The 21,827-nt window shown below is 47.8% G+C and overlaps 1 protein-coding gene across 22 annotated transcripts in view; it reads right to left on the bottom strand.

Moving 5' to 3' along the window:
* The window catches only part of celf2 (cugbp, Elav-like family member 2), a 186,776-nt gene that overhangs the window by 51,549 nt on the left and 113,400 nt on the right, over positions 1-21,827 (bottom strand). For 20 of the 22 annotated variants that reach the window (XM_061761908.1, XM_061761900.1, XM_061761888.1 and 17 more), the window contains one exon: positions 21,421-21,456. In XM_061761908.1, coding sequence (XP_061617892.1) covers positions 21,421-21,456 — 36 coding nt within the window. Of the gene's footprint in view, positions 1-6,189; positions 6,746-14,124; positions 14,310-21,420; positions 21,457-21,827 lie in introns of those variants that run through there. The other 2 variants (XM_061761913.1, XM_061761911.1) reach the window with 2 other exon arrangements.

The following is a 21,827-nucleotide window of genomic DNA, read 5'->3' as shown; positions in this document are numbered from 1 at the left end:
TCAAATTTTCGCAATTCATGTGTTGATGAATCATTTGCATCCTTTTGTTCCAAAACAGGACATTATTTCAAATGGACAGGACAGAAAATGCACCAACATAAATTGCTGACGATTCAGTTCGTGGTTTGGTCGGCAACATCTGTCAGGAAATGTGCACAAATGTTGATCATTGTTTTCCAAAATAAAAGCAGTTGTTTGCAAATGTCTGATTTGAAAAAGAAAAAAACACAAAGATAATCAGTCTGCTTTTATGGAGGACAACGTAAACATTTGATTTACTGTTGACATGCTGAGGATTTGGACAATTTGAAGTGAAACAAGGTCTCCCAGCGATTCATCGCTTTTCAAAATCGTGCAATCGATTAATTGTCGCAACTCTGGTCGACGGCGTCCGGTCCCGCATCACGACCCCGTTTTGGCCCAGCGCCCTCATTCTGACATCCCCGTCGACCCCCGACCCCGGCGCGGGTCAATAACGGCGCTCAGAGGGACGCCTGCGGGCGCGCCAAAACACAAGCTCGCGATCCCCAATTTGTTCCTCGAGTGGACCCGGCGGAGGATTAGCGCGTCCGGGCGGGTTGTTGCGGCGGGATTTTGCAGATTAGCGGCGTTTAATCCCGACACGCGATCCAAGCGGCTCATTTGCGGGGAGGGACCGGATGTTGATCGGCGGCGCGATACGACACTTAAGGGAGCGCTTGAAGAGTTGGCGCGCGCATTTCGTCGTCGCTGCCAGCTTTGCTCAAATTCTAAAATGTCGTTTCTTGATTCACGGCCGCCGCACACGTCGGCGCTATTTTTAACTGTTGCAATAAACGCGATACGTGTCGGGTGGCGCGCACGCGGCCGTTCAACTCCATTCTTGTGTCATGCGAGCTGTGACGCAAAGAAACGTGTGCGCGCGCGGCAGCATGCAATCTGAATACATGCAGATTTTATTGAATTTTTTCACTTGAATGTTCTCTGGTAATATATTTGTTTTCATTTTTTTTTTTATTTTGGGGCATTTTATTTTCACATTTTCATTTATTTATTTATTTAATCAGTTAATCTTTTTGTTTGATAATCTCTTCTAATTGTTGTTTTATTTTTGACATTTTATTTTCATTTGATTGCTTTTGATTAATTTGACGATTCATTTTGTATTTTGTTAGATTTGTACTTTATAATATATAATATACAGTATATTATAATTCTTTGTATTTTCGCCAGCGGCACGGCGCCCGACCGGTTGGAGCGTCTGCCTCGCAGTTCTGAGGACCCGGGTTCAATCCCCGGCCCCGCCTGTGTGGACTTTGCACGCTGTGCCCGTGCCTGCGTGGCTTTTCTCCGGGCACTCGGCTTTCCTCCCACATCCCCAAAACATGCACGCTAGGTTGACCGAAGAATGGGAGCGCCAATGGTCGTTTGTTTGTATGTGCCCTGCGATTGGCTGGCGACCGGCTCGGGGTGTACCCCGCCTCTCGCCCGAAGACAGCTGGGATTGGCGACCCGCGTGAGGATGAAGCGGAACGGAAGATGAATGAATGAATGAATGGATTCTACTTGTATTGCAGAATAAAACATTTTTAAAAAAACACAAACGTATTCCAAATATCTCAATTAAATATCATCAAAAGCAAAAAATAATATTATTTTACCATGAGCTATTTTAAAAACAATTATTTTGTTTTCCTTGCTTTGTCCTCTGGTCGCGCAACGCCAATTTTGGTTTGTGTATCGGAACGGATGACGAAAATCCGTTTGGACGCGTTGATCGATGAACCACGACGATTTTTTTTATTGAGCATTTTGAAAAAATCTTGAACACAATTCCAACGAAGCCATCCGACGACGAGGGACTGAAACAAAGATGGCGCCCTCGCTTCGGATTAGCATTCACACCCGCCGGTTGCGGTCAAGGTTACACCTGACGGGACCACGGCCGCCGCTCGCGGTTTATGCGCGCTCACGTCGCGCCGCCGCGACGTCCATACTAAGCAGACCCGATTACGAGACGCCCAAAAGCGAGCCGGACGGGGCTTTACGAGACGTTCACCCGACGCTCTGGCCGCGGGTTTGATTCCCAATCTGACCACCCAAATATTGTGCCGTCATTTGAATCCGTGCTTGCTTCGATAACACGGCGTGACGTGGGAATTTTCTCCTTCACGCCACATGGACAAAAGTATTGAGACACCTCGCGGGCTGCAAAAGGGGTGGAAATTTGCCAATGGGTATTTCAAAACAACCACAAAACTTGAAGTCCACTAGCTTCATGCTAACACTTCATGTCAAACACCACAGACAGGCTAACGAAATTAGCATTGAAATCGTGGTAACCTTCAAACAACTGATACTTAAACACAAACAGTGCGGCAACACGTGTCGCCAGATAATCACAATTACAGGAACATATTCTTTATCTTCTGTGAAGAACGACTACGAGTGTAGCTTATTGAGTCGCAGCAGTTGTGAAAGTGGTTTTCGTCGTCCGCATGGCTATCGTACTGCTGCCCGGTGGCTGAATAGCGCACACCACGAGGACTCTCAATGACATTCTATTTCATGATGTTAATTCATAATAACATCATCACATATGACTGACAGTATATTATTCCAGATCGGGGGTTCACACTTCGCGGTCCCGCTTTATCGCAGATTTTTGGGGGATTTCTGTTATCCATTGCGCTTGCTCTCTTTCATTGTGTTTAAACGTATATATTTACGGATATTAAACATGTACAACAACCGCTGTGCAAGAGCCCGCCGCCGCCGCCAGCGATAATGGTTCGTTCGCAACGCCAACAACAAGTCGATAGTTTTGCCCCTAACATGACAGTGTCATACATTCCGCACTGAGGATTTTTTTCTCTCGTGTATTTTAGCCTGAAATGCAAAATTATGGAGATGTGTTGATCCCTCTCAGCTATTCCGACATCTCGCTCTCTCTCTCTCCGGGCCCTAATCCGGAATTCCTCTCCTCCGGTGCCGTAATGAGCCGCTCTCAGACTGGATGGAGGCTTGACGGCAGGAATCGTTTTGCATGCTTCGATGGCCACGGACGGAGAGAGAGAGAGAGAGAGCGCGCAAAAGAGGAGAGGAGATGAAGAAAAAAAAAAAACTGAGTGGTAAGCTTTCCCCGCGGTGGACTATTGATGATCCCGGGGAGGAAGAGGACGATGCGTGAGGAAGAGAGGGTTCATTGTGCATTTTCCGGAGGCCCGGGAACACGAAGAATGTCAGGAGGAGCGCACGCGCTGCTAAAAAGCACGCCACTTCTCTCGAGGCTGCCCGATAAATACACTCGGGAGAAAAACATTCAGCACATCTTACTCACACGCTTCGCGAGAGAGGGAACATGGAGGCGCACTTTAACGCTAACGTTCAGCTCACCGTGATGCAGCTAACGCCCATAAGTTACACCATCGTGATGATGTCACAAGAGGGTAGTGACGTCACAACACCACAGGCGATCAATGCTAACCCTCAGCTAGCCCCAATGCAGCGCACACAAAAAAACAACCACATGGTGGTGATGTCACAAAACGGTGTCCACGTAGCAGCAAGCTGTCACAAACAAATGCTAAGCTAGCCTCGACGACAACACGGTGATGTCGCAAAATGGCGACCATTGCGCAAAACACAACTTGACGTATTTGAGCCTGACGAGCGGCGGGACAGCGGGAAACGTGGCGCGATTGCGTGTTGACCGCTTGTGGTTCCTGTTGTTGGAAGTGGAGTATTCCCGAAAGGAGGACCGTCGCCACTGGGAAGAGTGGAGAGAGGGCTGCCTGCCGCATTGTGCAATTTAAATTCAAGGAGTTCGCTTCTACAAACGTCTGATGTACAGGAAACAATTCAACACGCAGTTTTTCCAGACGCGTTTAGGTATTTCCCATCCCAGAAAGAATTACAATAGCGCCCCCAACTTGAACAAAAATGTTAAAGACGGCTTAAAAACAGCAGCGTGCGTGCCTCAACGGGTCCGGGATGGCTCGTTAAGAATTCGTGCCGCGGCGAATAATGCCCATGGAAGACCTCCGTGCCCCGCCGCCAAGTTTCCTCGCGCTGCGTTTGGACCGCGAGGAAGCTTGACGGGAGATTTGCGGCATCGGGGAGGAAGCGAGGGGGAACGCGGGTCACGTCTTTCCCAGAGAAAAGCTGAAATCCCGGGATTGACAGAGGGGGCAGAGGTGGCGCTCTTCCGCTTGAGCTCCCCGTCACGTTGGCGCCGCCCGCCGGAATGAAGCCGTTCGTCCCAGCTAACATTCGTCCGGGCCCACGTCGGGAGCGCTCGGCCGGAACGAGATCTCGGGCGTGCCGAATGAAGACGGGAAGCGCATCAGGAGGATCTGGAAGAGCCTACGAGTGCGCCAGAAACGCAACAGCTGCGACCACAAACATGTTACATAGCAACCAAGTTGAGACTGTAATAACAAAAGCTGTGAATACCTTCAGAAAAATCATTTGAAAAAGCGTTACAAATGTCGCATTCAGGCAAAAATGCGAAAAAGATGACATTACGTTAATAGGAGCAAAACCACAAAATGTTCCATTGATTGCTACACTGTGACAATACCGCAACGTTACGCATAGCAAGAAAAATAACATCTGAATGTGACGCAACAAAGTTACGAGAAAGTCACGTTTAATAGATACTTTGTGCGACACAAAGTTACATTGCAGAAAAGATGCACCGTAACTAGCACAGCTACGTTACTTAGTACGTTGGTAAAACAAACGCCAAACAACTACTTAAGCAAGCTTTAAAGTGATAATGAAAGATAGAACTTAAGAATCTATGATATAGCGGTGTTTCACTGTACTTTTTTTTTTTTTTAAATCAGGTTACAAGAAACATCGCAAGGTGGGAATCGGGCAGGAGTACAAGTCGGCTAGCGAGTGGGGAGGTGCGTCGGGGTCAATCGGGCTTCGCGCTATCTGCGCCGAGCCGTCCGCCTCCTCAGCGTCGCGCATTCGCATGACGGACACCGGGAGGCGAGCGCCGGCCTCCAGCTGACACCAGGAAGATGCGACGTGCCATAAGAAGGCTACTCAATTTTATATTACGACACACACGCAATTTGTTACAAGATGCTACGTGTTACCTTGTGCGAAAGATGCTCATTTGGGCTATGAAAAAAGATAACATGTTACAAGACGGCTGATTAAGTTCACGTTACGTCAAACGTACAATTTGTTGCGTTAGGAGAAAGCCGCTGAAGTAACAAGAAGCTACAAAACAACTAGAGAACGACGGTAGCTTTTGTTTCGAAAATCGGTTGGACGTCAGCTGCTCAATTTCACATTGCAACAAAACACAATTTGCTCGAAAAGCTTCAAAATGTTAACGTCGTGTTGCCGCACGAGAGAGGAAGACATTTACCATGTGTTACATTGCGGGAAACAATATGTGGCGAGAAAGCCAAGACGCCGCACATGACGAGAAATATTGTTGAAAGACGCTACGATACAACATCGCCGCTAAACGTTACATTACCAGAAGCAAGCTAACAATGTGACATACTGTGGCTTAAACCTGCAAAACGTTACACCAAGCTGTGTTAGGAGACAATATATACACACATATATATACACATTCATACACATACACGCATATATACACATGTCTATATATATATATATATATATACAGACACACACACACACACATATATATATAGATATATGATAAATGGTATGCTGTGAATAAAACACTATATCGCAGTAAAGATGCTTCCTTCAAGTTACAGATAGCAAATATGACAATTCTTTGCGTTTATCTGCAAATATGCTCTCACTGTGTGCAGCCTTCCAGAACATTCTGCTCCACTTTTACTGTCTTTGTGCGTGTGTGCGTGTTGTTGTTGAACAAGTTAATGTGTGAATGCACTACACACACTTAGCGGAACACTCACACTTGCATTTGCATTTGAACGCACCACATAGCAGCCAAACAACATCACAGCTGAGCCGAGGGGACGGAAGTGGGACATGTACGGGATGGGGTGGGTTGAGAGACGAAGAAACACGTGGGACAAAAAAATGCCCCCCTGCAAAAAAAAAAAAAAAAAAAAAACCCAAATCACGTGTCGCACACACACTCGGGCGGGACCAACTTAAAGCGAGCAGCACAGACACACTCCGCGATGCATTCAAGGACACATTGATGGCTTGAAAGCAATAAAAGATGGAAGCAAAACTCACATTCGGTCAGGGGGGACGAGCAGGTGGCTGTCGTGCACCAACATGTCAGGAAGGAAGTCCAGATTGTACGCAGAAGTCATGTTGCTCCAAAATTGGGAAAAAACGGATTTGGGTGTAATATTTTTTTTTTTTTTTTTTTTTTTTGGGGTGTTGAGGGGACAGGCGCAGGCTGATTAATAGACGGGCGTCCTCCCCACGGAAGACTATCCGGCACATTCGCGCATCACATCCTCCTCTTCCTCATCCCAACTCCTCCTCTTCCTCCTGGTGATGTGTTTTATCCTCTTGATTTTCCAAAACAATTTGGATCATTTCTTTTTCCTTCTCGTCTTTCGTGTCCGTTCGCCGCTCCGCGTTGGGAGCGCACACGCGTGTCCGCTCGCTTCGAGAGCAAGGTGCGGAGTGGTGAAGGGGCGGGGCTCGGAGGGTGCTCTTCAAGCGCCCGCCCCCTCCTCTCCGTTGCGCGTGCACGTGGCAGGAGCGCGCACGGTCTGAATCATTGGCTGGCACCAACAAAAGTGCATTTACTCCATCATTTGGCTGGCATCATTTCACTTCTTCGGGGATTCCAGATTTTTTTCCCAAAACAAGAAACTTCGCTTCTTTGAAGACGCAAAACAAAGTCGACCTGCGAATGGCAGTGATTGACTGGCGACCAGTCTCGGGTGTGCCAAAGTCCACTGCGATCGGCTCCAGCTCACCTGCGACGCAAGTGAGGATCGAGAAAACGGATGCGTGTCTTTTCCTGACTGAATTGCACGGCTGGCAGGTTGTCCCACTTCTTCCCCGGTAGGAGTGAAAAACGAAGTGGGGGGGGGGGGGCTGCGTAACAGAACGAGCGGCCTCCCCGAGGGAGGAAGACGAGGATGAACGGCGAGGAGCGCCGCAATGTGGGAGGAAGAGCGTCTTTCCTCGGAGTTTAACCGTTTTGCTTTTTGATGGAGCTCAATCAGGCAGATGCCTTTTCATCGTTACCTCCGTCAAGGAAGATTGCTTCCTGAGCAGGATTGTGCCCTCCCCCACAAGAGCCACAAAACATTTGAAGCGACGTGAGAAAGGTGATGCGGCTTTCAACACGCAATTAGGGCGCCGTCGCTTTAATTCACCGTGAAATATGAGGTGCCGTCGCGTTTTGGGAAATAACGAGGAGAGAAAAAGCTGGAAATGGGAAGCCAGACGTCAGGGTTTCATGGCGCCGATTGTTTCTTTTCTGGATGAATTATCTTGAAATTGATTGCGTTGCATTGCGATACCGGATGATCACGAAACACAAACTACTACAGTACGATCTTGTGGAAATATGACGACAGTAAAACCTCGCTTAAAAATGATAAAAATGGCAAAAACTAATAGTTAAATGTACCCCAAACTCATTGGAATTCTGCATGAGTTGACAAGCTCCTACAAGGTTTGTAATGAATTGCCTAGTGATGCTACAAGACTGCGGCAAAACACTACTTTTGTCAAAGTGAAACTCCTCAACTCACTTCAAACTGCTTTCTTGCCACCAGATAGCGTCACGGCAGGACCGTTATTGCGTTCAGATTTTCAGTTCTCCCTCCGCTCCCCAGAAAATAATCCGCAAACGGGCAACTCGGCAAACGCTGAACAGCGAATATGCGGAGTTACTGTTTTTTCCGATGCGTTGATGATGATGAGCAAGTAGAAAGCATCAAAGCTAAAATCCTCGCCGAGGATTTCGGGTATCTTTTCTTTTCACACGTCAATATTTCACGAGGCGCGCATCCATAATTGAGCGCGGCAAGCAGCTGCGTTTGAGCCAAAGCGGAAGCAGACGTTCGCAGACGCTAGCGCTCAGACGCCGCCGCGGCCCCTCGTCCGCCTCGTCGTGCCCACGCTAATGGAGCGCGCCGGTGGGAACGCGGTTCGCCATCCCGTGCCGACTCCACCGACAGTGCTCGCTGACCCGTCCGAATGCGGCGGCCGACGATTTGTCACCGGGCCTTTTACTGCATGTTCAGTGCTAACGGTGTTGGATTGATTGTGGGAAGATTCATTGCGCCTGATTTTGGGTTCGCTTGAGTGAAGCACAAAATGACGAGGCACACGCGCGCGCTAACCGCTGACCACTGCCTGCCTGAAGAAAGCCTTTTGTGGAAAAGACATCATTCGTGTATTGCTTTCAAAAAGCGAGTTTTGTCTGCACACAGGAAGGTTTTGAACTCAGAACCTCGGAACTGCGAGCCATACAAGCAAACCTCCCCCCCGCCGTGCCGCCTGGACGTGTTCCATCAAGGCAAATGGAGCACATAATGGAGCGTTCCGCCCCGACACGGATCACAATGAGGCCCCCCGAATGCCAAGTGATTTCTCCTCTCCATGCAAATGGTGGGGGTGTCGAGTGTGGGGGGTGGGGGTGGGGGGGGCGCTCTGGCTTCTCCACCTGGGGCGCATCGGAGCGCTCCCCAACTGTAATTGGCCGCCGCCACCGCCCGTTCTGAAGAGCCCCGCCATTCATCACGCCGCCCTCGGCCGTCGCCAATTCGGACCGATCTCTCGCGTAGTTTCCAATTGGCCGCCCCCTGCCCCCCTGCCCCCTGCCCCCTGCCCCCCCGCCCCTCGCTGCTCCTTTTCCTCATTAAAGTGGGAGCCGGGCAGAGGCGGTCACTGCCTCTCATTTATTTTCATTTGAAAGCAGCGCAGCTTCACTGATCCTGTGGGGCTGCATTGGCACAACAACAACAACGCGAGCGCGCACACACAGCCGCAAAAGGGACGACACGACATCTGCCTGCAAATTCCTGGATACACGTTATACATATCGCATACGTATAATCAATATGATGCATTTTAACATGCATACTGTGATATTATTATCCGTATGTATAGCTCTTAATTTGCATTTATTGCTGAAATATGACTTCTATGGGAGATGATGATTATAATGTGTCATTTCATAACATAGTGTTTTATAATTCACTGCCAAAAACATCATACTCCCTACTAATTGTACACATATTACATATTTCTGACTTACCCGATACACTTCAACATCTCATGCATCTTAGTCTTCCGTTTTTTTTCCTGTTTGGATTCGATTGAAAGGTTTGAACTCATGATCCAAAGCATACCACATCAACTATCTCCATGTGGATGCATTTTTTTGCACCGGTTTTAATTTCACGCAACTCATATTGCTCCCGAAACCCCCCCCTTCCTCCCGTCACCTTTACGCTAGCGCGTATCGATCACCCCGCCCCCTCCCCCTCCCCCCGCCCGACTTCCCAGTGAGCGTGGCCATGCTTTGTATGAGAGTTGTGGTCCCGCCTGACACCCGCTGAGTGAAAAGGTGCTCGGGCAGATTAAATCCTTTGCGCGTGCCCCTTCGACGGGGAAGGGGGCGGTCCCCGCGACGGCCGCTTGAGGCCATATTTGAAGAGCGAGCGGGTCAGGGCGGCGGCGCTAAACCAACAAGCGTATCATCAGAGTATTAAACAAGTCTAATAGTCCCTGGCCCATTAGATAGACACACTGAGCGGGTGGAGGGGGCGGGGGAGCGGTCAAGAAACCATCTCGATCTGTCCAATGACGGGTCCCTCATTTCCCTATTTTTGCTGTAAAAGAGGCTAATAAAGCTGACTAAATGGGCCATGAATCCAATCCTGTAAAACGGAGCTACTGGCACCCACAACTCAGACAAAGACCGAGGTTTTATTCCCCAAAAGTATATTTCAACCTGGACGCCGTTGAGTGACAGAAAGTCTGTCAAATTGCAAATGAAGAGCGGGCCTCAGAAGCCTTTTCATTGGCCGGCCAGCTGCAAACATCAATAATATTTGTTTCACGAGACCCCGCACGACGCTTCGGAGCCGGCACGTTCTCATCCCCGTTCCGATGTCACGCCTGTCGGGACATTTTGGAAACGAGATGGCTAGCGGCTTTTTCCGAGTTTTCTTCATTCCGCTATCATACCAAATGAGAGCAGAAATGAAAAGGTGGAAAATGAAATAAAGATGCAAATTCAAGACACGACCAAGACCAGCACAAGACTAACATTCGGCCAAGACTAGTTTAACACCAGAAAGAGGACAGGACCAAAATTAGACCAAGACCAGGACGAAGAATAAGATGGGAAGTGAGTCCAGACCAAGACAAGGAATAACAGACAAGACACCCACTTGATCAAGGACCAGGACAAGAGTGAGAAAGACTCGGTCAATGCCAGAACTAGGACAAGACTGAAATAAGACCCACATAACGTCAAGACCGAGATAAGACGAAGACTAGGTCAGGACTAATACTGGAAAACCTCTCAGGGGATTTGCGAAACCAGACGGGACGCTGCAAGGATGAAACATTTCTTCTTTTCTCCTCATTTCTTCATTCGACCGTCATCTCAAATGAGAGCAGGCCAAAAGCCCAAAAGCCAAAGTGCTGGAAAGAAACGCAAACGCAAACGCAGCCTCAGTCGGTCGGCTGGGAAAATGGCAAATCCCGCTCCGCATGGTTGGACGCCTCTGTCCTGAAATCCCGCTTTTATATTCCTGACGCTTTTAGTCCCAAACTACAGTGAAAGGTTTGAAGAAGCTTTTTTTTTTTTTGGGGGATGACTTGAAATAAATGTGACCCGTACGACGAGAAGGACTCGCGTATGAATCAAACCTCCACAAAAGGAGTAATAAAATCCGAAATACCGACGCCATCAACACACTTCGCCACCAGGCGGCAAACATCATTCCGATTTTTTTTTTTAGCCACTGAAAGGCTGAAAAGGCTCCCAGTGGGTGACACCGAGGAGAAGAATACAAATGATACATATTCATTCGCATGTGGGTGGAATAATACAAAAAATGCAAATGAGCAAAAGGGCAAAGCGGCGCTGTAGCGGCTGCGAGCGCTCCGATGCAAAGAAAAAGGTGCAGAAAACAAGGCACCAACATTCCAGAAATCTGCCAACCACACGGGAATCGATCCAATTTCTGGACAGGCTTCCAACTCTGTAGGAATGTCTTTGAGCAGGCCCCACCCCTATTCTTTAAATGGAGAGGTGCTTACATGAACCAAGACAGGATAGGATCCAGACCAGGTCCAAGACTAAGTCAAGACCAAGACCAAGAAAAGAGCCAGACTGTATTCTGAAACGAGAAACGGAATCCAGGTTTCCAACTTGGCATGAATGTCTTTGGGAATGGGAAGTCTGTTTATTCACCTGTTCTTCAGCTTCCACTAACGTGACAACATCCGAGGAATAAGGTCTTCCACCCCCCTCTGGGCGCCCCCCATCGGAGGGACCGCCCGCCCGGCATTGCTTCCTGCTGGTCCGCCGCGCCGAAGTAATCCCATGTGACAGCCCGACTCTCGCTTTTACGTTTGCGGGCCTGCGGGAGTCCACGTCCGAGTACCCTGCCCCCTCCTGCCACCTTTGTCCCGACCACATCATCATCATCATCATCATCATCATCATGAGGATGTTTTTTTCGGGATGAAAAAGCAGGAGATGAAAATGAAGGATCTAAAGGCGGCTCGTGCACTTTTCACGAGGGTTATCACAGCGAACTACTGGAAGAAAGCCCGGCCGGTCAACACCGAGTCGCCGTCGCCGTACCGCTTGAGCGCGCATCGCCGGACTGGCAATGGAAATGGCCGAATTCCGAGCCGCACTTGAACCGAAGCGCATATTTGACCTTGGGAAAATGTCACGTCAAATCAATTTTCTTCAAGTGAAATGAACTCATACCGTTAGTCTGTTCCAGCCTCCCCCAATTTTGGGGGGCCTTACATGTTTTTAATCAAGACAAATAGCACTGTTTGTTGGCGGTTCAGCATTCACAAATTCACCGACTGGCAGATTGTCGCCCATGGCAAAACCATGTGTGTCAAATGTTGCTTTGGAGCCATCTGATGGCATCTACAGGCAACTACAACCCTTATTGCGTTGGCCGATGACGGCGACTGTTCTCATTTTGTATTTGTGCGTTTGTTTGGATCTGAATTTCAATATTCGGAAACGAAATGGGCGCTTTGATGTCGTCTGCTGCCCCTTACAGGTCTGGAGTGTGAAATACATTTTGCTTGATTGTTCAAATGTGAAAAACAAACCATGCCGATGTTGGGAAATGATTCCCAAGTCGACTCCACACACCTGGCGGGTCGCCGGCCTCCACCGACGCCCTCGTCCAATAGGAAGCGGCGCTCGGAGGTGTGGAATTAAAAATTCATGTTTGTGTTTATTATGATTTATGCATGTTTTGCTGAGCCAGGAGGAAGACACAGCTTCATTAGTGTGTTACGGAATCTGGCGTCGTTAGAGCGTTTGGCAACGCGGGACAAAATCGGCCATCTTTGCACAACACCTGCGCTTCCCCTGAAGGAGGCGCCGTACGCTGGCGCAATTTGCTGACGCTCGGAACGACAAAACGTGCATTCAGAAAGTTTCCACATTTTCTTCCCTTCATGACGACTTATGGACATGTGATTTCTTCAAATCAAAATATATGTCAAAGAAGGGTTGTAATGTCATGATTATGGGATGTCGATTGCAGACCCTATTAAGTCAGTTCAATCGTTTCCAGTTTTTAAGAAAATAGAAAACGATATTCAATAATGTGTACTCAATTGTGGAGATACAGCGTTACACTACACACATATATACATATATATATACACATATATATATATATATATATATATACACACACACACATATATATATACATATACATACATAATATATATATACACATATATATATACATATATATATGTATATACACATATATATATATATATATATATATACATACATATATACATATACATAATGTAATATAACGTAAAATAATACATAAAAAATGTGGGAAAAGCACTGTGAGTACTTGATATTATCATCAATGTCCACTTATTTTCTTAATTTTTGATAAATTTGCACTACGATTGCCTTGAAATTCCGCCGTTGAAGCGGCGATTTGTTGTTCCCGGCTAGCGCTCAGCTTCCCCTCTCGCACTCCCTAACACACTTCGACAGGGAAAGGTCAGCGCCCACTGGGTTCCCGCGGCGTGGGTTGCGGGAGGCGGGGCCGGCGGTAAATGAAAGGGCGTCGTCATGGTAACGCGCAGGCTGGTCGCGGATGCCGGATGCGTCGCGTTGAACGGGATCAAAGGATTTTCCAGCAGGCGGAAAAGAGCGGTGGGCAAGTGGGGGACTGGGGGGGGGGGGGCAAAGGTTCAGAAGTTGGCGGGTTATGCTACCGCACCAAACTTCACATTGATAAAAGAGGGACTGCCGCAGATCCAAGCTTGAAACTTTGGATCAAACACCAATTTTGCAGCGGTATTGCAGCTAGCCTGCTAGCTGACGTCAGCGCCAAAAGAGTTGAAATGACATTCATCTTTTTCAGCCTCCCCCCAAAAATGTGGAATGCGTTTTTCAATTTAAAAAAAATTATAAAAATACCACTGTATAACATTGAACTTTATCAGAATGTGCGTACAGTCATGACATCGTGAAATAGTATGTAAAGAAATGAAACCATTTTTGAGGCATTTTTTGCTTCAATTCAATGGACATTGCGCTGCTGCTTCTGGTGTGCGTGTCTTGGCCGCCTGGGGGAAGAAGTTTGCAAATGCTTATTTTGATTCGATAATCGGTCCGCTTTCATGGAGGATGACAGAAATCAATTGAATTGCATAATTTTTTGTGAAATAAGGTATCTAAATACCGAATCAATTCATTTCATAACCGATTAGTTGTCGACTAATCGATGACTTGCTGTACCTCTAACTCTATTGTTAAATATGTGTTTGGGGGTGCGCACAGCGAGCTGACGATGATAAGAAAATATCAATGTCATCGATTAATCGATCAATGGTGAAAAAACGCAGAAGGTTTTGTTTACTAGTGGGAAGGTCCGTTTTCCGCCACCCGGACGTCCGTGTGACAACACGGTAAAAAGGTCTGTGGAAAACGATGCCTACCAAAGTGTGCCGGCGCCTCTCCGGTGCCCCCCCTTGCGTCCCGCCATCCTTCACCCGCCTGCTCTCCATTCCGCTCACGTTCAAGCCATTCATGAAAAGAAAAAGAAAAAAAAAAAAAAATCCCCTCATGTTGTTCTCCTCTGTCAGTGTCCTCATTCCCATTCTTCTGGCTGCGAGTACAGCGGCTGGAAAAAGCACCAAAACACGGCTGAATTATTTAGACTTTCCCGCGCAGCACGCCCGAAAATGCTTGACTCGGCACTTTGGAAGAAAGCAGGGCGGGGCGGGATAAAAACTGCATTAGATACAAGATTCCGCAATCGGGCGGCGATATGAAGAATTCATCTTATCTCGCGCGCCGCACGCACAGCGGAAAAGTGGGCGGGAACCCAGTGACGGCGGGACAAATTCGCCTTCCCATTAACGGCGCCATTCATCCTTTGCGGCCGTGACGCCGCACGATAAGCGGCGGCATTGTCGGGCCCGACCGTGTCATTACGGCACGGTAAACAAGCGGCGGCGCGGCGGGGCGGGCGGCGAGCGAGCGTGGGCGGGCCAGAAGGTCAGCCAGACAATCTGGAAGCGGAGGACGGCGGTCCCCCCGCGGGAGAGATAACACAACGCTTTTCTTCTCCCGCCATCCGAAGCCAAGGACGTACGGCGTACGGCTGAAACAAAAGCCCGCCGTCTAATCGACTGGTGTGTGCGCCGCGCAATCTTCCCCGGAGGTCGTACGCGGCCAGAGGCTTAGCGTCGGGAACGCCGGACGGATAGCGGCCGATTAGGACGGCAAAACGGGACGACAACGTTCCTGCTTGATGGAAAAACGGTTTGGGAAAAACAGGCCGACTCAGATGTAAATAACCTCGATGGAAAAGAGGATCAAATGCTAAAAAGAACAGTGAGGAAAAAAAAAAATTATCGGGAAAACATGGGAAGAAATCCTGAATGTGTACCAAGTTTCTGGGCTAAGAATTCCGCATTATTCACTGAGAAAAGCGGAAACAAGTCCTGTGCCTGCAGCAAACCTCCCACCGACAGCCCCCAAGGTTTGCCGTTAAAAGACGAGAAATAGGAGGCGTGACCGAAGGGGTGTCAAACATTTGCCGGGCATTATTCCGACAAAATTGCGGAGAACTTCAGAATCTTTCTGTGAAAGTTGGTGTTTCGGATATAAAAAAACATATCCATGCAGCAAATGTGCATGTTTCCGGGCCAAAATTCCCATGCCACCCTCAAACAGAACTCCCATCCGGTGTGCCGTGAAAAAAGCCACTGTGCTTTCCCACAAAAACCAACTTTTAGTCCCCCGGATAACAAAGTGAAGATAATAGCAATAACGGGAAGGCGGCGTGCAGCTCACATCAACGTGACGGGCACGGCGGGGGAGCGCCGGCGCCCATCTATTTGGCGACATTAGCGCAGGCACTTTAATTGGTCGCCTTCCATTAGCGGCAAAAGCGGCCTTCGGCGCTCGATTAGCCGTCAGAAAAAGAGAGAGGCGGCGGCACAAACAATAGGCGGCGTCGGAGAGCTCATTAACGTCACACTCGGCCCGACTTGTACATCTGACGCCGCGCGGAGGCGGAAGGGAAGAGGGCGGGGGGCGGTTGATGTCGCCGCTCCCGCCTCTTTTGTGAACGTTCCGACTTCATTAGAATCGTGATGAATGTCGGCGAGGCGCGACGGAATATTTTGGGGGCCCGCTCGCGAGTAAATAACGCAAAAAAAACAAATCAACTGCAACACGCACGCAGCTTGTGCTGCTCTTGCCTTTGCGTCGACGACGACACAACACAACGACGACGACGACAACACAACACAACACGCTACATTAAACCGGCGCTTGTCGGCAAAACATCCAAATTGCCTTCAGGAGAATTCAGCGCAATTCCGCTCACAAACTGGAAGTTTCCGTTCCAAGATTCCAACAACAACATCGCAAATGTCCAAAGTCCGTGTGAATCCACAGGAGAGATTCTGTGGAATTCTTTTTTTAAAAACAGATTCATATAAATGGAGCATTTTTGCTGTTGATGTTGCAATCTTGGAATGAAACCTCTTTTCCAATTTGTCAGCGGAATTCTGCAAAATCTTCCGAAACCATGAAGTTTCCGTTCCAAGATTCCAACAACAACATCGCAAATGCTCCATTGGACGAATGGCCCACAATTCCAACGGCACACCAAAATCTTTTTCTTTTTGCAGACCTCCGCCGAGGCCATCGGAATAATTGGGAATCTACCCAACAACCCAACACACGACATGACACTGTCGCTCGCTCGCCAGCCTGCTGGCAGACTGACACACGCGGCCAACATCACGGCGGCCGTGCCACGCACCGGCGCCAAGTGTTGGAATGCGTGTGTGCGTGTCGCGCTCCGCCGGTGTGATGATGTTGCCGTGCGTCGTGAGACTCGTTAATTGGCTCACCTGTCTCTCAGCCAAAATATGGAAAAATGATATCTACAACACGCGTGTACGGTTACACAAAAGTGTGTAAATGAGAAGGGTGAAAAAAAAAAAAAAAAAAGTAAACGGCAAGATATTTTTTCCACATTATGCGTTGGTTGTGCTTGCAACAACAACAACAACAACAACACATTTGGGGAATTTCGTCACAGTCAACATCATCACCCGCACGACATTCACACGCACACGCACTGAATACAAATTGCATGACATACATTCTTAAAGTTATACTTGTACAAAAATACATCCGATTTCATTTTGAGACAAATTATCATTTGATGAGATGAAATCATATTTCTTGATTTTTATTTCTAGAAAAAAAAAGCTAAGCTATACTCCATGTACGTATTCTTTTTTTTTTCTGTGATGAAAGTTGCAATCTTACAAGAATAAAGTCAAATTATTATTTATGAGGATTATTATTATTATTCAGCTCATCCAATTAGAATGTCTTTTTTTGACAAGGGTCTTTTTTCAGTTAAAAAAAATGTTTTTTTTTAGAAAACGCATACATTTATTCTTTTCAAAGTTGGAGTCTCACAACAATATGGCAAAACTGTCGCTTATTTTATTCATTTTGTTTGTTGTTCGTGGGGGGCAAGGACACACACACACACACACGGTCCACACAAGGCGGTGGCAGGTGGGCGCTCAGGAACATGAGGGGCTCACTTCAGCGTGCAATGCGGACCGCTGACCCGGAACTCATTGGGTGATGGGAGAATGAAAACTATTACACACTCTCTACACACACACACACACACACACACACACACGCGCCTCCGAAGCTTGTTATTATTTAAAATGGTCAATAATTCTGAATCGCTTCTTCATTCTTCCATCCCGTACTTGGCATGAGAACGGGTGAAGGTTGTCGCCATGGTGACGAGCCGCTGTGACCTCAATGCGGGATCGGGAAATACACGACACAAACGCGCACACGTCATCGGCCCTGGCGAAAGTGGCCACACAGACACAATGGGAACGCCGCGCCCCGGGGCGCTCGCTTTTCCTGCGTGTGTGAACGCGGCTTCACCACTGTCCAAAAAAATCAAACATACTAAATACACCAACGACATCAGCCAATTAAAAAGCCGACAAGAATCGCAATCCGGAATTCCTCCGAGCCGTCGCTTTGCGCTGACAAGCAGCCTTATTTATTTATTTTTTTAAACAGGAATCTTGATGATGAACAGATGACAAACATACAAAAAAAAATCCTCCACACGTGGTGGACTTTTGGAGAAAGTCTTCGGGGAAGAGTGGAAGCGCTCCTGGATTTCCTTGCCGGAAATTGCCATGAAAATCAGGCGGAAATAAACGTCAAACGCAAGAAACAAAACCAACAGCGTTCCAGCCTTCAAGCTCTTCATGTGAAAATCCATTTGTACTGCTGAGGCGTTTGTGAGGTGGCACCGCTTTCCTCTTTTTTGATGCCACTTTGGTTTTCCACGGAAAATGTCTCCCGTGCGTGCTGCAACGGCCCACTGAAATAAACTTCTTGAACTACTCATTAAAGCCATTGCGCGCTTGTCTTTATGCAATCGTAATAAATGGAAAGACATGAAATCGTTGGCTCATTTTCATCAAATTCATACGGCGTCATTCATGTCTGCGAAATAACAGCGTTTATTTGGCTGTCTGGTATTGCGTGAATGCAAAATGGCTGCCTCATCCCAGATCCCTCCGGTGCATTGCAACGAGACTTTCCACCGATTTGATCGGGCCGATCGGTATCGGCCGATATTTAGCATTTTATGCAGATCGGCCGATTGGCTTTAACGTCACAATTGGCCGATCCGATCAATGATGTCATCGATCGCGCGTCGCCATCGTGCACAGTACATTTGAATCCAAAAATGTAATGCTTATTGTTCGCCTTGTCGCGTCTTTTGACGTGGTTCTGTAAATATCTTATTTCCAAAAACATGTCGGCGGTGTGGAACAGGCAACACGTAATGCCGGATCCGACTACGCTCTCTCACGATTGCACGATGTCAGACTACTGCAAGCAAATCTTGTATTCCGATACCACCGCATCCCGTCTTTCACGATCATCATCGGGCTTGATCTTGTCAACTCAAATGCGACCGGATAGACTCGTTACCGTGGCGACGACAACAAGAGTGGAGCGCGTCGACTTGATATTCTAAAGGACAAAATGGGGAAAAACGTGCGTTGGTGGTCACCGGTGCTCAGGGGAGGACGCGGGTTTCGGGCTCGCTCGAGGTACGTTCGCGCACTTCCAACACGATACGGCTCGCAAGCAGCCAACAAAGCGTTCCGCACGGCAGCACGTAAACATGCCGCCGTTCCGTCGGATCACGCTCTCAAGTTTCGGCGTCATTTCATTCCAAATTAAGTAATTGAATTACAGTCAGTTCGCAGCCGTTATTTCTGTCATGTCACGTCGCTTTGACCTGACTGATCAAAGCGTCTCCGCTCGGTTTTCCAACCTTTACGGAGCCAAGGAATACACTTTTACAATGGGAAAATCTCACGGCACACCAACAAACAAAAATGTCACAAACAGTGGAGCCATTCATGACTGTATTTGCTTCCTGCCATCGAGTAGAAGAGCATTTATCGTTTCTTCCGTCTGTCACTATGCCTCACTGGCATAACTAGAGGAACAAAGATACAGTATTTAGCTTTTTAAGGACGCAAGTATACACAGTCAATGAACAGGTCATTTCAATAGACACAGTCCTCCATCTTGTGATCGGTTATCGTTTTTTTCAAGTCTCCGATCGGTGATCGGCCCCCGAAATCCTGACGGTGGAAAGCCTAATTGCAACAAGATCACGACGCTCCCTGCGGTGGCAGACGGCTTGAGTGACATTTGAAAACAAGCACAAAAGACAAAAAAATGCGAACTCCTTGGACACTACGATGTGTGCATAATACGATAGATCCAAAAATGCCAAATGAATTGATTTTCAAAAGGAAACTCAGTGCTTGTATGAAAATGATCCACAAAACCGCGGATGACTTCAACGGAGGCGGAATAGCTCCGATATCAATCGGGATTGTCTCCGTTTTCTGACCTTTGCCTGCTGACCACCGAGCCTTGCTTTTTGTCTTCCTCTAAATTCGAAGCGAGGAAGGAGCCTTTACCACCGCCGGCCGGGCCCGATTCCCCCCGCTGGCTGGCGCCCTCGTGAATATTCAAAAGCGGGAATACTGGGGAGGGGGGGGCACAGCGCTGAGAACGTCGCTTGTCACACGAGGCAATAAGGGACGCGGCGTACCGGGACGCCACATTGTGCGCGTCCCGGTAATTATGCTCTCGGCTGTCGGTAAACAGGAAGTGTGCGTGTGTGTGTGTGTGTGAGAGAGAGACACGTGCACACACCTGCTCCCAAAGAGGAACTTGAGGCCTTCAGAGCGCCGTTGCATCGGTTCCACTCGTGCGCTCGTGCTATTCATACGCTAATCAACACAACTGTGAGCGCGTGCGTGTGTGTGTGTGTGTTACCCTTTTTTGATGTGCGAGTGTTTGTGCGCGAGACATCACATGCAGCTTTGCCGCTACCGCCAATTATCAGCTGTGCGGCTTCAAAGCACATTATCTGCACAATGACATGCACACACACTGACACACGCACGCACATATGCAGCACACACATACACACACAACAACTCACATGCGCACACATACACAGACACACAAACACACACAGGTGCGCACACATGGACACTCTCCCTCGCAGTCTGTTCCCCTTGGTTGCTCTTTACTTTTCTACTTCCTGTTTACTTCCTGCTTATGAACCGCCTCCTCCCCCGGCTCGGCCTCACGGCGTCCAATCATGCGGAACATAGTGTGGTGCGGAAGAATCAGAACCTTTCTGACGGCAAAAAAAAATCCCATGGAAAAATTTGTATTCTGATGATCATAATTGTCATTAGGATGATCATAATTGTCATGATGACAATTCAGATCGTCGTCACGTCGACCATAATTGTCATCACGATGATCATGATCGTCATGATGATGATAATCATCTTGATGTGCGCGGTCTTGTCAACGAGGAATGGGTCGCTTCTATTTCCAGTCATGTATTGCGTTGATTGAAAGGCCGCTGCTGATTGGCCGGTCGGCTCGTTAGCGGCGGGCTTCATCTTAACGACCTCGTCTCCCGTCACATCTTTCCCTCCATCCGATTTTTTCCTCTTTTACGACATCCGCCTTGTGTCTTCCTCTGGTCCCTTTTTCCTCTTCCCCCACCCATCCTATTTTGCCTTCCTTTTCCTATTCCTTTTTTTTTTTTTTTTTTTTACCATACTCTCCATTCCCTTTGTTTCTCACGCCGAATGGACATGTTTATCAGTTGCAAATAATGAAAACGTGATTTTTACAATCCTTTCTTTGAGCAAAACCCCACATGTCTAAATATGGTCAATTTCCTGTTTTGTCCCAAATGGTCTGTCCACATGTCGTCTGTCATTTGTACGCGTTATTAACTCATTTGAAAATAGTGTTGAAAAGAGGCTGACAAAAACATCGACTCTGGCTCTCGAAGGCCCAAGTGTCTGAGAAGCGCCGTAAAACTCCGCCTCCTCCTTACTGCGCGGGAACCCTGTGACATTATGTCGCCTCAAGATTGAAAGTCGAGTGAAGCTGGTGAGATACATTTCCGTCGTTTGCACCGACGCTTTTTTCCCCTTCATCCTTTTACCCGTCTTCTGTTCCCTTTCCTCCTTTTCAACTACATACATGTCAGCGCCAGCGAGCGCACGAAAACGCGCGTTCTTGTCGTCGGGGTCGATACACGTCTGCGGCCAATGAGCACTCAGGGAGTGAAAAAGACCGGGAGCGCCTACCTTTGTATCGGTCCGCCGAGGTCGCCGGCGTCCTGCCTGCAACACAAACCAACGGAAAAAGGACATTTAGTAAACAAACTAACAAATCAACACCGGATGCATATTTCACAGCCACACTCACTGGACACTTCATTAGGTACACACATAGACGGTGGTGCCTTGTGAGACGAGTTGAAAAAAAAACAACTTTTGTGTTTCTTAATGAGGAAAATTCGCCCTCTAATATTGCGTGATATAAAAACATTTTGTCATCACAAACAACATTTGCGTTCAAATATGCATCGCTTGGAAAACCGTGACTATTCGCTACTATTAACTGTTAGCATGTGTTTTTTTCTTTTTGAATTCTTATTTTTTCCTTCTTTTTACATTCCATGTAACAAATTTGCTTATCTTCATCCAAGGAA

The sequence above is a fragment of the Phyllopteryx taeniolatus genome, chromosome 22, assembly GCF_024500385.1.
Source record: "Phyllopteryx taeniolatus isolate TA_2022b chromosome 22, UOR_Ptae_1.2, whole genome shotgun sequence".
Classification (NCBI taxonomy): domain Eukaryota; kingdom Metazoa; phylum Chordata; class Actinopteri; order Syngnathiformes; family Syngnathidae; genus Phyllopteryx; species Phyllopteryx taeniolatus.
This window is presented reverse-complemented; position numbering and strand designations above follow the sequence as displayed.